The 14,254-nt window shown below is 37.2% G+C and overlaps 1 protein-coding gene across 1 annotated transcript; it reads left to right on the top strand.

Moving 5' to 3' along the window:
- The first annotated feature begins 1,322 nt into the window (after positions 1–1,322).
- Positions 1,323–8,469, top strand: Spec2 (CDC42 small effector protein Spec2). Its single transcript, XM_019046718.2, has 4 exons — positions 1,323–1,626; positions 2,753–2,899; positions 4,283–4,474; positions 6,592–8,469. Exons 2-4 carry the CDS (start codon positions 2,813–2,815, stop codon positions 6,598–6,600), a joined length of 288 nt encoding a protein of 95 aa, XP_018902263.1. The 5' UTR covers positions 1,323–1,626; positions 2,753–2,812; the 3' UTR covers positions 6,601–8,469.
- The last annotated feature ends 5,785 nt before the right edge of the window (positions 8,470–14,254 follow it).

Below are 14,254 nucleotides of genomic sequence, written 5' to 3'. Positions count from 1 at the left end.
GAGTTAAGACAACTCGATTATCAGCTGACTGGCAGCCGGCCTTGGCTGGCCATGGAGGCCGAAATGAGTGCACCCAAACGAACGATATTGAGGGATAAGGATCAGGAATCCTGCGATGTCTGTCACACAAAAACAACAACATCAACAAATTGATCAATTAAAAAGAAAATGAGATTGGTTTGTGAATAATTTCTTAATCTATTTTCATTTTGGACCGATGGCAATAACAATTTACTCTTGATAAACCACAATTAGGTAATATTTTCATTATTCTTGTTCACATTCGAGGTACCGCCATCTTGGTGCACTCGTTTCGGCCTCCATGAGCGAGAACCAATCAGAATTGGATTTTTTTTTAGGCCACTTTCAGCCCAACCCTGGCCCAACCAAAAGTGAGTTGTCTTAACTCTGGGTATAAAGGGACTCTACTAACACTGACAATTATTGGTTCATGAACCTAATTCATTTAAAAAGAAGAAAAAGAAAGTGAAACTGATTGTTCGTGACTCCCCTCTCCCCTCCGAACCCGGGTTATTGGCGGTGATTGCGGGACCAGAGGTACCATGAATAATACTGCGGTTAAGGAAAAACGCCGCTCAGGGAATCGAGTCAATCGGAGAGGTCGGACATGAAATTTTTGCCTAAAACTGCAAAATTTGATGTTTATTCCGTCAGATTTTAAACTTTGAGGGGTGCCTCCAGAAGTAAATTTTACGAGAAAACAAATGGAACCACTTTTAAAATCTCAAAGTTTTGTATGAACGAAGTTATGAGCTTTCAAAGTTTCCAAATTTTGTCCGACCTCTCCTATTGATTCGATCCACTGTACGCCGTATGAAAATTCGAGGGTTATGCCAAATTTCCTCCAATAAAATGTTTATTTTTAAAGAGAGTTATAAATAATTTCTCTTGAAATTTTCAGATAATTTAGATCTGATTATGATTAAAATTTTCTAAAAAATTGGAGGAAAAATATTCACGGATTTCCCTTAGAATTTTTACTTTTTGAGTATGACTTTTTATGATCCATGAAAACAAAATATAAGCATGTTTCAGAAGACCGCGAATACCCGGATTTTACTGCACTAAAAAAATGTTAAAAAATTTCAGAATAGTTTAAAATTTTATCAGTTCGGTTTTAGTGCCACGGCCTTAAATAATCCAATTGTTTTTTCATTGAATTATAATCAATGATTATAATGTGAGGAAGCACTCCATGCCGTGCCACTGCATGTCATATTTGAATTTTCGCGGGACGAACTGCTCCTTTTTGATTGGCAGATGACGTTGGTTTGGTGGATCTCGAAGTCGAGGCTGTTCGTTGATGTTCTGCGCATTGTTTTGATTTGAGTCACCGACCAGAAGTATGCTGAATTTTTCTCCAAGTGCCTTATTTGAAATTCTCTTTTCTAGTTATGAATCTGCACGATATTCCCGATTGTTTATTTCTTAGCAATTTGTGATAGTCAAAACTCTTTTGTGCCATTTCGTATCCCGTGTATGCTTTCCCCTCGTGATAATAGTCACTCGCCAACTTTTTCTAACCTATCAGGACAAGGACCTAGCATTTCTGAACAAGCATTCCTGTATTTACTTTCACTGACCAAAGTTCATACAAAGACTGAGGTAAGTTGCCCAGAACCCACTTTTTAATAATTCAAAAGTTTTTTTCAACCTCTTTATTGGTTGCTTGCCTTTGGGTCAACCAATTTTGGTTTGAACTGATGGCATTGAAACGGATTAGGTGCAAGGTGTTCCGCTTTGAGTATTCACAAAGCTGTTTTACATGCCAATCTTGGACACATTATTCCACTTTTTTCCTGCTCTTGTCCTTTTTAGGTGTAATTATTGATTCCTGTAACTTTTCTTGTTTCGTGATTACTTATCACACCGCAAGTGGCCGACTTTCTATCAATGTCAAGCAGTATCCTTGGAATTCTTATTTTGGTCCTTTGGAAAGATGGCATCATGATTGGCAGTAAACCACTCCAAAACCTGCTCAAATAATAATCTCTCAAGTTTCTCTAAAGCATGCAGCAACCTATCCCTGCTTATATATTTGACTGAAAGCAGTAAACTGTCCCATCTCAACGCTGAGCAAGATACCCAGTCTAATGTAGGGCTCTCAATAGCTGAAGGACTTTTAAATTTCTCTGCCACACTTTTCTCAGGAACTTAATTTGCAGATGATCTTGTAATTTATTTCTATCATGAACGATAGGTTTACCGATTGTATCATCTGTTTCTCTCAGTAGAATTTGCTCATCGTAACCATGTCCAGAGCTCTCGCATCATGTGTTGAGACGAACGTCAATCTCTAATTAGCTCTGAATTAGCACCTCTTAGCAGGTTTATATATGCAGCCAGATGGGATCACTAATTAGTGGTGACATAAACAATATTTTGATGTTTGTCCTAACACACGCTGTGGAAGCTCTATCTTTCATTAATCATTGATCACCTATTGGTTTTCCATTTTGGAATTGTGTATTCAATCTAGAGTTTTAGGAGTAGACGGCTATTGTGTGATATAAGTAGGTATATATTTAAGTAAAAAGCTTATTATTTTATCCTTCTACAAGATTTTGTAGCAATTCAGTTCATCCTCAAGGAACAGAAATTTACCAGCAATTATCTGGTGCATAGTCTGTCACCCCTCAACAGGTCAAAGGTCATGATGAAGAAGGAGAAAGTTGCCCTAATCTGGGTCCTGGATGCACCCTATTGACTTTAATTTACTTTTTTGTTTCAGTTGACTGTCAATGACATATGTGTGACTGCTGATGCAAAACTAAAGTTGTAGTGTTGACAAATGCCTAGTTCGAGCCACTCAAACAATATGGCGGCAGGAGAAGTGTGGCTACAGTGGTTCTCATGCTGTATTCAAGAAACCCAGCAGGTAAGTTAGTTAGATTTGTTGTAATCTTGCTCTTCTGTGGCTCAATTACTTATGGAAACTATGTCGGCACGATAAGACAAGACATATCAACGGTTTATGTCAGCAATCACATAACTCGGTTTGCAACGTCGCAGACTTCCTGTCATACTTTAATTTTTAAACGGAAAACAGCCTACTCAACGGCAATTCTTTAAAACTGCCATGACCATCCTTCTCCATGCAAAGAAAATTCTGCAAAAACTTCAAGGAATGATGCTAGTTTGTTCTCCTTTAAATTAATAACATAGAGGCGGTGATTTTCAGACACAGCAAACGAGATATGTGATTGCGGACTTTTGCCATCGATATCCCTATCTTACCCATGCAATATATCGTATTTCAATGTCTTATCAGATTGCGTTAAACCTTCAATAATCAGCCCGCTATACTTGCTTTGAGTTGACGAGGTTAACGAACTATTAAAAGTATAGTTTTCAAAAATTAATAATCATTAATTTCTGTGAAAGACAAAATCATATAAACCGCTAAATTCAGGTTTAGTGCTCAACTTATTGTAAGTTGTTCAGTTTTAAGGCGATGCAGTCACTTAAAACAGTCTATTGCAAGTTACAGTCTTAATCGAACAAGTGTTAAATTATCTGATGCAAGCTCTAGATAAACGGTCTAGCAAACTGTTCTCCACCTTCCTCTTGTGTGATTTTAATCTATTTAAAGCACTTTATCTTGTCATTTTGCATTTTGAATAATCAAAAGAAAACGTCTTGAAATGATAGAAATCATTTGTGAGGAAAGTTTGTTGGTAACAGTTAGCAAGAAGTTTGTTTGAGTAGGTTTGATTTTGCTACTTCTCTATCTGGGCAAAGTGTTTGTTGACAACCAAGCAAAAAAATGCACGTAAAAAAATGCCTTTGAAAACATTTATATGTACTCCGCAGATTATGTGTGTTGCGGTGCATTTCAGACATTTCTGATTAATTTAATATGATTTTTGTCCGCTTTACCTACGCACTTTCCTCTTGGTTAACCATACCTGATGCGTGCAACAGAAGCATTCAGTGGCGTGGCGTGAATTGCGATTTATCGATTGTTATGCCATTTAAACCTATGGTAAAGAATAGATTGTTAAGGTGTTTGCTGCGAACACCCTGTTAATCGATCCTTTTCCATAGGTTTAAATGGCATAACAATTGATATATCGCAAAGCAGGCCACGCTAATGGAAGCATTCTATGAATTATTGGGTTTTGAGCTTGAATTACTGTAAATTTAACTTCTTGTTACAATTTCTACAGCTTTAGCATTTAACTCTGTGTTCTTGCAAGTAAGTACCTAAAAATAATGATGTTTTGTGATTTTTGTAAAATCTTTTGCTTTGGGGTTTCAGAGGTCAAGGCATCAAAAGAGGCAAAGAGGAAGAGTGCGGATAGACCGATCAATGATTGGAGCTCCAACCAATTTTCAGCATACTGGCCATATAGGATCAATGGACGTCGGAAACTCTGGTGTCTACAAAGTCATCGAAAATCAAATGAAATCAAAAGGAGGGTATGAGCCATCCTCCACTACCACTGTTAAGGTTAGTATTATCTTTCTTCATACTTACCCAGGGTCACAGACTCTTTGTGGTCCAACAATTTGTAGCAGTTGTAGGCTGTGATAGTGATGGCGATTCTTGGACTGAGAATCGATTCTCCAAGATCGATCTGAAATGGCTAGGGAGAATCGATCTGATTCAAAGATCGGGTCCAAAGAATCGATCGTTCAAAAGATTGATTCAACGATCCAATCTTTCCTGCCGATCGGAAATTTCAAAATCAGCCAGTAATATATGAGTACATATATGTAACAATTGCGGTCGCCATCCACCATTTTTAGGGCAAATGCTTTTTTCGAATTCTGGAGCCCTTAAGAATGCTTGTGCAAAGTTTCAGACTTCCAGCGTAATTTTTTGGCAAGGTATGAACTGAAAACCATGTTATTTGTAAAAACAGCGGATATGAGAATCCACTGTTCTCAGTGTTCTCCCAGGCTGGTGTGGCAGGGCATTGCAGAGATTCTAATGCACTTGTGATAACTGCCCGTGCACCAGCCGCAGGCTGCAGCTGACACTCAAATGATACGTATCAGGACCGTTTTGCCAGAATTGATGAGTTTTTAACTGATTTTATAATTGGTTCCTTATTTTTGATGTAGAATTTACAAACGGTTTAGTTTTTTGTTCAATTTGATTAAATGACTCAGCATTGACATACTTTTGGTTCATTTCAGTCGTTTCACCAGCCTTACCCTTACTGAAGACATTGTTTCATGGATAAAAAAGTGTTTTCAGTAAAAATAGTGGATGTCACATTTTTGTTGTTTTTTTTTTTAAATCAATAAGGTTTTACTTGAAGGAGCTTCTGCCGATTTTTCAGTTTCGTAATCGTAACCAGTATTTTTATTTTTCTTCCATGGAATTGTGATATGACGTTCTGATCCTTCCGATCCGATCTTCCTGATCCAATTTGAGACGGTCTTTCCTGTATAGGCCAAAAGAGCTGAAAATAATTGTAGAAGATCGGGACGCAAAGGAAGGAAATTGAGCAGGATCATGTGCAATGAGCTCTCAGGAAATATGTTTGTATACAATCTTCCTCATTTTCAATCAGGTTATTTAGTTCTGGGAGAAAAGAAATGCGAAAGTCAGGAATATTAGAGACCGATTCTTTTGATGCGATTCCAGGTGAAATGAATCCATCCATGCGAAAGATCAGCGTGAAAGAATTGATTCGATCTTATTGATTTTTGGTCCCAGAGAATCGATCTTTTGGAAGATTGATCCAAGAATCGCCATCACTAGGCTGCGAAGATGCAAGATGGGCAAAGTGCTTTGGTAGCACCAGAAAGTATGGAATAGCACTTAGTGTATTGTTAATGTTATTTGCCGATGGAAATTTTTTTTTTTTATGTTTTCTTGAAAGGAAAGGAGGGTTTTGTAGATTGATAGATACGTCCGAAAGTAGGCTTAGGAGCCATTCATGAAATACCTATGTAACGCTCTGAGGGGAGGGAGGGGTCGAAAAGAGCCCTACAAGAGGGTGGAGTTTGAAAAATCAAGTACAGCATTTCTTATTTTAACTGAGTTGCCACAGTCAAGGAATACCAGGAAAACCAGAGAAAAACCAGGAAAATATCAGAGAATTTTAAAAAGTCAAGGAAAACCTGGAAATTACTGAGAAAATGACAAGAGGGTCAGGGAAGAATTTTCAAATCACCTTTATTTGCTTTTTAGAATGGGTTTGACATTTGGCATAACAAATTTTATTGGAAATTTATTTCAAACTATGTCTTCTGAACAATTTGGCGTACATTCAGCTTCAGCGAATTTTACCAACTTGTGTCAGGGATTTTATTTTTTAAATTCTGTGATAGTCCTGGCTCTATTATTTTGAACTTAAGCAGTAGATACTCCTGTAATTTACAAGCGCTTGTTGAAAGTGAAACACCAATAGGAAACCAGGATTTCGATCGCTTGACGCCGAGTTATGGAAATCCTCTTTGACTCTCGGTGTTTCACTTTCAACAAGTGCTTGTAACTTGCAGGTGTATCTGGGTCTTAAGAAAAAAAAATTGTTCTGTCGATCCATCAATAATGACCATATTCTTATAATTAATTAAATTTATTTATTTTTACTCTTTTTTTTTTTGTTACAGGCTTGTTGATCTGAGTTAATACTGCTGAGCAGAAAATCATGTAAATTATTAATTGCTTCTTCTCCAGGAAGGATTAGGAAGTCAAGGGTGTAAATGAAGAAACATCTCTCTCCAGTTGCCTTTTAAGTCTTAGTTCTTTTTCCTGCATTTCCATTACTGAGGTATTCTAAAATCAATTAATGGATTTATCCAGTACTAAGTCTGCTCTTTGTTCAACGAAATCAGACTTTCTGAAATTATTACCAAAATTCTGTTGAATACCTGCAATATTAATGTTGCCATAAGCATTCTGAAGACCAAAAATTTATAAAATTTGACTTAAATTAGCCCAAAAGACTATGAAAATTCTCTATTACATTGATTTGTTTCCTAAGTGTCGCAGCACCTAAATCTATCTGTCTGTTTCGAAGTTACAGGCAAGATTCTATTGAGTTACTTTTGAATCCAGGAACAGTCAGTGATTTTAATTTATACTATTTTTGGAAAGCACAGGAACACTAGAATTGGTTCTTTTTATGTGTCAGAGGTAATCGAATTAAATTGAGAGATATAATTATGCCTTTTAATTATGATAAAATAGTAGGGAAAAGAAAGAAAAAAAATTATGAATGATTTTAATTAAATCTACACCATGCCCTTTTAGATTTGCAAATTCTAAGTCTGATTTCAAAAATAAAATTCTCAATTCAGCCTCTCAAGTACCTGCGGTGAAAATTTTAATTCCATTAGTTTTAAAGGCAGTTTTCAAATTACTTTGTTTTTTCATGTCAAATTTCTTACGCCCTCCATTTTTGTTAATATACATATCTGCATTAATACTTGAGATTCCGTAGGTGATGTACAAAGAACTGTTTACAAAATACAATGGTTCTGGTCTCAGGGTGTCCTTATGCTATGTGAATTAAGTTAGATTTACACAGCGAGCAACTCTTGCTAATTCAATTGTGACTTTTTTTCTGTCTTATATTGGAACCTCATCCTTAATTGTTCTCCACTTGTAATTTGCTCTTTGATCCTTTTCCGGGGGTGTTTCTTCCTTTCTTTTCCTTTTCAAGTGTTTATGTTTTTTTTTTTTTTTTTTTTTTTTTTTTTTTTTTTTTTTTTTTTTTTTTTTTTGTGTAAATGTCATAATATTCACACTTTCCTATCAAAAGTGCATGAATCATAGTCAAACTTGCAAAATTTGAAAATCTAATAATCAAACTGTCTTAGGTTTATTTTTTACCAGGAGGGGACTTTCAGTTCAATAGTTCAAAATTTCAAAACATATTTGAACTCCTTCAATCATAGGAAAGTCAATTTTTCTGCCTTATCAATCATATTGATATTATAAATTCACAAATCTTTTATACAATTTTTCCCTCCATTTGATTGCATTTATTAGCAGAATATCACAGATTGTGTCAACGCACCTCTTGGCTTTCAAGCCTTTTTGACTCATATTTTGATCGTTTCTTGTTTTTGTAATCTCTTTTTTTTTTTAGTTTTACTCATTCTCAAATTTGGAAGTGTTTTTATTTTTATCTCCCAAGATGTTTTTCTGGTCGATCATTGTTTTTATTTTTAAATGAATCGTTTTCTCATCATTCTAACAGTCAAATCTAATTGTAATACTTCCCTCTGCATTTAGCTGCATTGCTCATAGAAAAAGAACAAACTAGATAAATAGGGAATCATAGGGTATAAAGCATACATTTTTTTAAAAAAAATTATCACTAAATCAAAGAATGAATGAATGATAATAATTTGGCTGAATGCTGTATAGGTAGTTATTATCGAAAGTTGAATTTTGTAAAATGTTGTAATAATAACCAGTCAGTTTTTATATTTTTGTACATTATATTTTATTAATTAATTAAATAAATAACTACATCACGATTTGTTTTGACCATGATTCACCTCTCCTGTTTTGTTTTACTTATTTATTTATCTATTTATTTATTTTTTTTAAATCCAAGTCCTCTTATTACCCTCTGAAAAATAAAATGGACCAAAGAAATAGACAAATAAAATAAATTGCACTAACAGTACACTTAAAGAAACGCCCAAGAAAGAAAATAGAAAATCTTCATGGTTTTGAAAACACTTTAATCAAGCTTGTTCACTTCTTTTGAAAGGAATCCATTTTATTTAAATTATTGATTTCTCTGAAGAATAATCCAACAAATGTCAAAAACTCAAGATGGCTGAGGGTTTACTTTCAATTTGAAGTTCTTGGCATACCATTGGAAGCTTCGAGGAGAGCATTCCTTTTACACTAATAAGTTTCGCCCATTGATAGATTTATTGTAAAACATTGACGCAGTTCTTTGTCCATCCTGAACGATATTGACGTTATTAACGATGTAACGATATTAAATAATATTATGTCCATTGCACATATATATTGACAAAGAAACTATGAACTTTTTTCCGTCACGGTGTCACGAAAGTTCTGCTCCTGTCATGCAGGGTGGTCCAAAAGTACCGCGCACTAAGCAGTACCCTTGTAACTTAAATTTAGATAGGGACTTGAAAGTTTTGAGTACTTCTAGGTCTAAAAAATGTCTTCTGGGAACTCCAAAATTTTAAAGGGACCACCATGGAAAAGAGGCAAAAATTAGGGGCTCTAGGAATCGTGCGCGGCTTTTGGATCGCGCCGTATGAGATGGAGTAAGGTAAAAAGATCCTCATTCTGGTTGAGAAAAATGAGACAACCTATCAACAACAATTAGAGTTTATTTTGCATCATTTGGCGCGAAGAACTCTCAGGAATTCCTAACATTGACTCTTTGAAGTTTGAAAGCATTATAAAATTACTGCATAATAAATATTCAGATGAAGTTATTCGGCGCTTTTGGAAACGATCCATTTCAAACGCTTACTTTGTTGCGGTATTCTGCCGTACAGAAAGAGAACGCCGTATGAACCTTCAGGCGTCGCCAAATTTTCTTTGAAAAAATACCCACTAATTTATTGGGAAATTTGTCAGTATCATTCCTCCATTTTTTAGACACTTTCGCTCGCAATTTAATCTAAAATATCTGAGAATTTCATGGCAGAACAGGTAGGTACTAATCAGGGCCGGATTAAGGGGGTAGCCAGATGGGCCGCGGCCCATGGCGGCAAATTTTGCAATTTTTTTAAATGTAGGTATAAAAAAAAATCGAATTTAGAAAAAAAAAATTACAAACGAGAAAAGGCCACAAAATCTCTCATTTCCTGAGAGTATAGTAATTTCTAATTTTGTCGTCGTTCAGTGTCACAAGAGACAGCACCTTAAATTAGTCGAGTTAAGAGAGAAACCAAACACACAATTTGGCCTGGAACGGCGCGACTTAAAGAGAAATGATGTCGAGGACTTGAGATGAAAAGGAGAAGCCCTCGGCGCGGCAATCGGCATGTAACACATATTAGCGCCTACAAGACTGCACGAATACTTCGCGCATTGCACCAAACACAGTGCGGTTATTGTGGTCAGCGCGAAACGGATAGCGCCTACAAGAATGCATGAATACCTGACGCATTGCGCCAAACACAGTGCGGTCAGCGTAAAACGCTAGCGCCTACAAGACTGCGCGAATACTTCACGCATTGCGCCAAACACGGTGCGGTCGGCGCGGCGCGATGGCGGAAGTTAAAATCATTCAACCAAATTTTGTGTTCGTTCTTTCATAATTTTTTCGTTCATTTCTTATGAATGGAAGGCCTCATTGTCCATTAGAGATAGGTTTACGAAACTTGACTTTCGCGCAAAGTTCCGTGACCTTTTGCTAGTGGTGTTGACAGGGCTTTCTCAAAAAATGTGTTCAACGCGAGTAAACGCGTCTTATGCACCCCTCCCCCGATGGCACGTTCACTTGATGGTTTTTATTGATGTTTCAAAACGAATGAGAAGGGGGCGGCCCATGGGTGGCAAGTAGGAAAATCCGGCCCTGGTACTCATAACTTTCCTCAAAAATACATGTTTTACCCGGGGACTGTGTCGGATACCTACTCTTACGGCGTTCTTCCTCAGCACGGCGCACAGTGCTGGCGTACTAAGGAAAACGCCGTATGTACATTTGAGAGTTGCCAAATTTCCTTCAATAAAATTTTTATTTTTTAGGAAAGTTATGAATAGGTATTTTCTCTTGAAATTTTCAGATGACAGATCTAATTACGAAGATGATTCCTTGAAAAATTGAACAGAAAATATTCAGAAGTTTTCCTTTACATTCGTATTTAATCAAAGGAAATTTGGGAACAGCAGAGGGTTCATACGGCGATTTTCCTTAGCACGGCAGAATGGACCGAGTCAATTGGGAAAATCGGACAAAATCTGGAAACTTTGAAAGCTTATATTTTCGAAAATATAAATCAAAGAAGTTTCAGAGTGGTTTCGTGGGTTTTCCGTGTCATTTAATTTTAGAAACACCCCTTGAAATTGAATTTGTGACAAAGCAGACATCAAAATTTTAAATTTTGTCCGACCTTTTCCAGTAGCTAGCTGGTGCCACTGTGCGGCAGTAAGGATCATGCAGACTATACTGTCGTGCTGAGGAAAAACGCCGTATGAACATTCGAGAGTTGCCAAGTTTCCTGCAATAACATGTTTATTTTTGCGGAAAGTAATTAATATTTTCCCTTGAAAGTTTCAGGGACTTAAGGTGAAACTGCGTACAAAATTATCTGAAAAATCGAAAGGAAAATTTTCATAAATTTATCAGGAAATTCGTGTTTTATTAAATGAAATTTGGCAACGCCTGAAGGCTCATAAGGTATTTTTCCTTAGCACGGCCGTATAGCTCGATATGACTGCATTGAGAACGGATTATCGAAATATCCGACCCGAGATCGGTTTTTCTCACCTTACTGGACCATTGGAACTTTCCAACACATCTTTGGTCGAGAACCAAAGAAACGTCAATGAAAATGTTTGAAAAATTGAGTAATTTGCTTTCCCGGTATACTTATAGTGATTGAGGGATCTAGGTATGTATGTAAGATTTGGTTACCCAGTCTACGCCATTGTCTAACGCCAGGTCAGGTTATTAGGTTTACAAAATACTGTGAAGCCAATGGAACTGTCGCATGGTTTTTTCTTCAATTTCTCGAGTCGGTGAAAATGTATTTACCTAGTTACAGTTCTTTGGCCCTTGACTACTACACTGCCATGCTAAGAGAGAACGCCGTATGAACATCCGAGAGTTTCCAAATTTCCCCGAGTAAAACATGCATTTTTGAAGAAAGTTATTCGTATTTTCCCGGGGAATTTTCCTATATTTTAGATCAAATGGACCGCGATTAACAGAAAGGAACCAAGCCACATCAGCTATTGCCAAATTTAACCGGGCGAGTCAATTTTTTACGAGAGAACGTTTGTGCCGATTCCTCTGGAAATTTAAGGGAATTTGCGTCGTACTATGGAGAAAATTTACTGAAATTTGCACGAAAATCCGCCCACCCGCTTTCATGTAAAATATTAATTCGTCCAATTAAATTTGGCAATAGCTGATGTGGCTTGGTCGTTTGGTCCCTTTCTGTTTAACGCGGTCCAAATTGGGAACAAAATTGTTTGAAAAATTGGAAGAAAAATATTCAGAATTTTCCCAGTAAATTTGTTGGTTTTTAAAGGAAATATGGCGACGCCTGAAGGCTCATACGGCGTTTTTGCTTAGCATGGCAGTATATTGTTTTGTGTTTTTGCGAGAGTAGTAAAGCACAGAAAAACCTCACAAAACGTTGTTCAGGCCGTAGCAATGAGCTCCCCGAACAGAAAAAAACTGCAACATCGCAAATCGAGACAGACGAGTGGATTTATAGTCTCGCCATTGTATATCGATAGCAGTGCAAAACCACGTACCTCCATTGCGGTGCTTCAACATTTCCGCTCCTATTTTATTTTTTTGAAGAGGAACAAACCAATTTTATAGTTTGAAATGTTCATACCAAATTTTGCTCACAGAGAAGAAAAATCAAGGAAGTTTTCAAGAAATTACGTTGACAAGTTTTCCCAGGAAAAAATGAAATAAGACAGGAAGTTTGCAATGTCGCAAGCTGAGATACGTGGTTTCGCACTTTGAACATGGATATGCACCAGCATGTTATATATCTGCTCATCGTCATTTTTTATTCGCTTCCAGACCGCTTGCTCTTTCCAGCGCGAGTCTCAGCGTAGATATTACGCGAGTAAAAAGCGCCTTCATTTGAAACTGATACCCCGCAACACTCTCAGGTTAAAATAGTTGCGTCACCCGCGTGATGGTAATGCGACGCTTCTCGCAACCCCTTGAGAGTTAATTGCATTTTCCAGGGTTGTGCTGTTCGCTCGGTTCTAGAGTATTTGCGATGTTTTGTTCAACATATATCAGTATCTACGCATTTGAAAAGAAATCGCACTAGTCTTTATTTCTAAAAATCAGACAAGGCCACACCTCCAGTCCTAGAAAACTCGAAATTTTTAGAAACATGGTGTTTGCGGGTGCTCAAAGAGGGCGTATTCACCGTTATGGTAGATGTAAAAGGGGTTCTTTTCTATTCCTTTTTTTTCATCTCCGCTCACGTATGTCATGAAATACGTGTAAATCAACAAAACACGCATCAAATGGGACCAGGAATGAAAATAAAGATGACACAGTAGATATTTATAAATTGCAGCTGTACCGTGTACCTATTCCCGGCGCGGCGATGCAAAAACTTTTTAGCACCCAATGAACTGGCAATTGTGATAAGAGGGGTTCGGAGGACAAGGCGCATAAATGCAGTTCTTGCTATTTCAAGAAAGTACGTGTTTAAGGTTTCAAAATTACATGGAGCCTCATAGCGGAAAGGAGGTTTAAACTCACTCTTTGATGCTTTAAAGTTGGATTTTATTTGCGAATTTTCCACGGAATATACCTAATTTCAAACCAGTTTTTGATGAATTCATGAATATCTCAATATTTTCAATATTGCACTTTTGCGCCTTGTCCTTCAAGCTCCTCATACGTTTTTATGGTCCAATTACTTATGGATATTGGCCGAACGAAAGTCATTGATCACATCAAATGACGCTCTCAATATCGATCACGGTTTTCATCCGCCATTGATTCGGTTAAAGTATACCTTTCATAACTTCCTAAAGAACTCATCTTTTTTCTAAAAATTAAACCAGCGGCATAAATCTTTCCTCTCACGAGATCGAAACAAACTCACCCCGCCACTTCCGGAATTTATCTCGATTAAGTATCCTTTTCCATTCAATAAAGTTTCAATTGGACGCATTTCTGTCAAACAGAACTATGTGCATTATGACGTGAGCCCTGCTATGCACGTATTCTTATGGGTCTCAGGGCTCACGGCTTAATGCACATAGTTCCGTTTGATAGAAATACGTCCAATTTCAATACCGCAAATCCGCACGGCTCTGGACGATCAACAGGTAGCAGTGGAAGTGGTGTCACTTGTTGATGAGGGTCCCCCTTTAATTATTCACGTGCTCTCTCTGACATAAAGTGGAAAATTCGGTCGATAGAGAAGGGGAAAGACGCAACAAGAAAAGGATGGAAACAGTAAAGATCCCCTCCCAGGGGGGAGGGGTGGGAGGGCGATTTCCTTTAACTGCTTCGGACGTCTGAGGAGGATGTCAATAACGCACTATGCTTGGATGGGGATGTAGGTCGTGGGATGTTCTCAGGGGTTGGATTTATCGAAGCATTTTATA

The sequence above is a fragment of the Bemisia tabaci genome, chromosome 6 (genome assembly GCF_918797505.1).
Source record: "Bemisia tabaci chromosome 6, PGI_BMITA_v3".
Taxonomy (NCBI): domain Eukaryota; kingdom Metazoa; phylum Arthropoda; class Insecta; order Hemiptera; family Aleyrodidae; genus Bemisia; species Bemisia tabaci.
This window is presented reverse-complemented; position numbering and strand designations above follow the sequence as displayed.

What these genes read in the sequence shown, in the direction of transcription:
- Spec2 (XM_019046718.2), top strand. Translation starts at nt 2,813, where the DNA reads ATGCCTAGTTCGAGCCACTCAAACAATATGGCGGCAGGAGAAGTGTGG. An exon ending in GTATTCAAGAAACCCAGCAG is followed by an intron (nt 2,900 to 4,282) that starts GTAAGTTAGTTA and finishes TTGGGGTTTCAG; the next exon opens with AGGTCAAGGCATCAAAAGAG.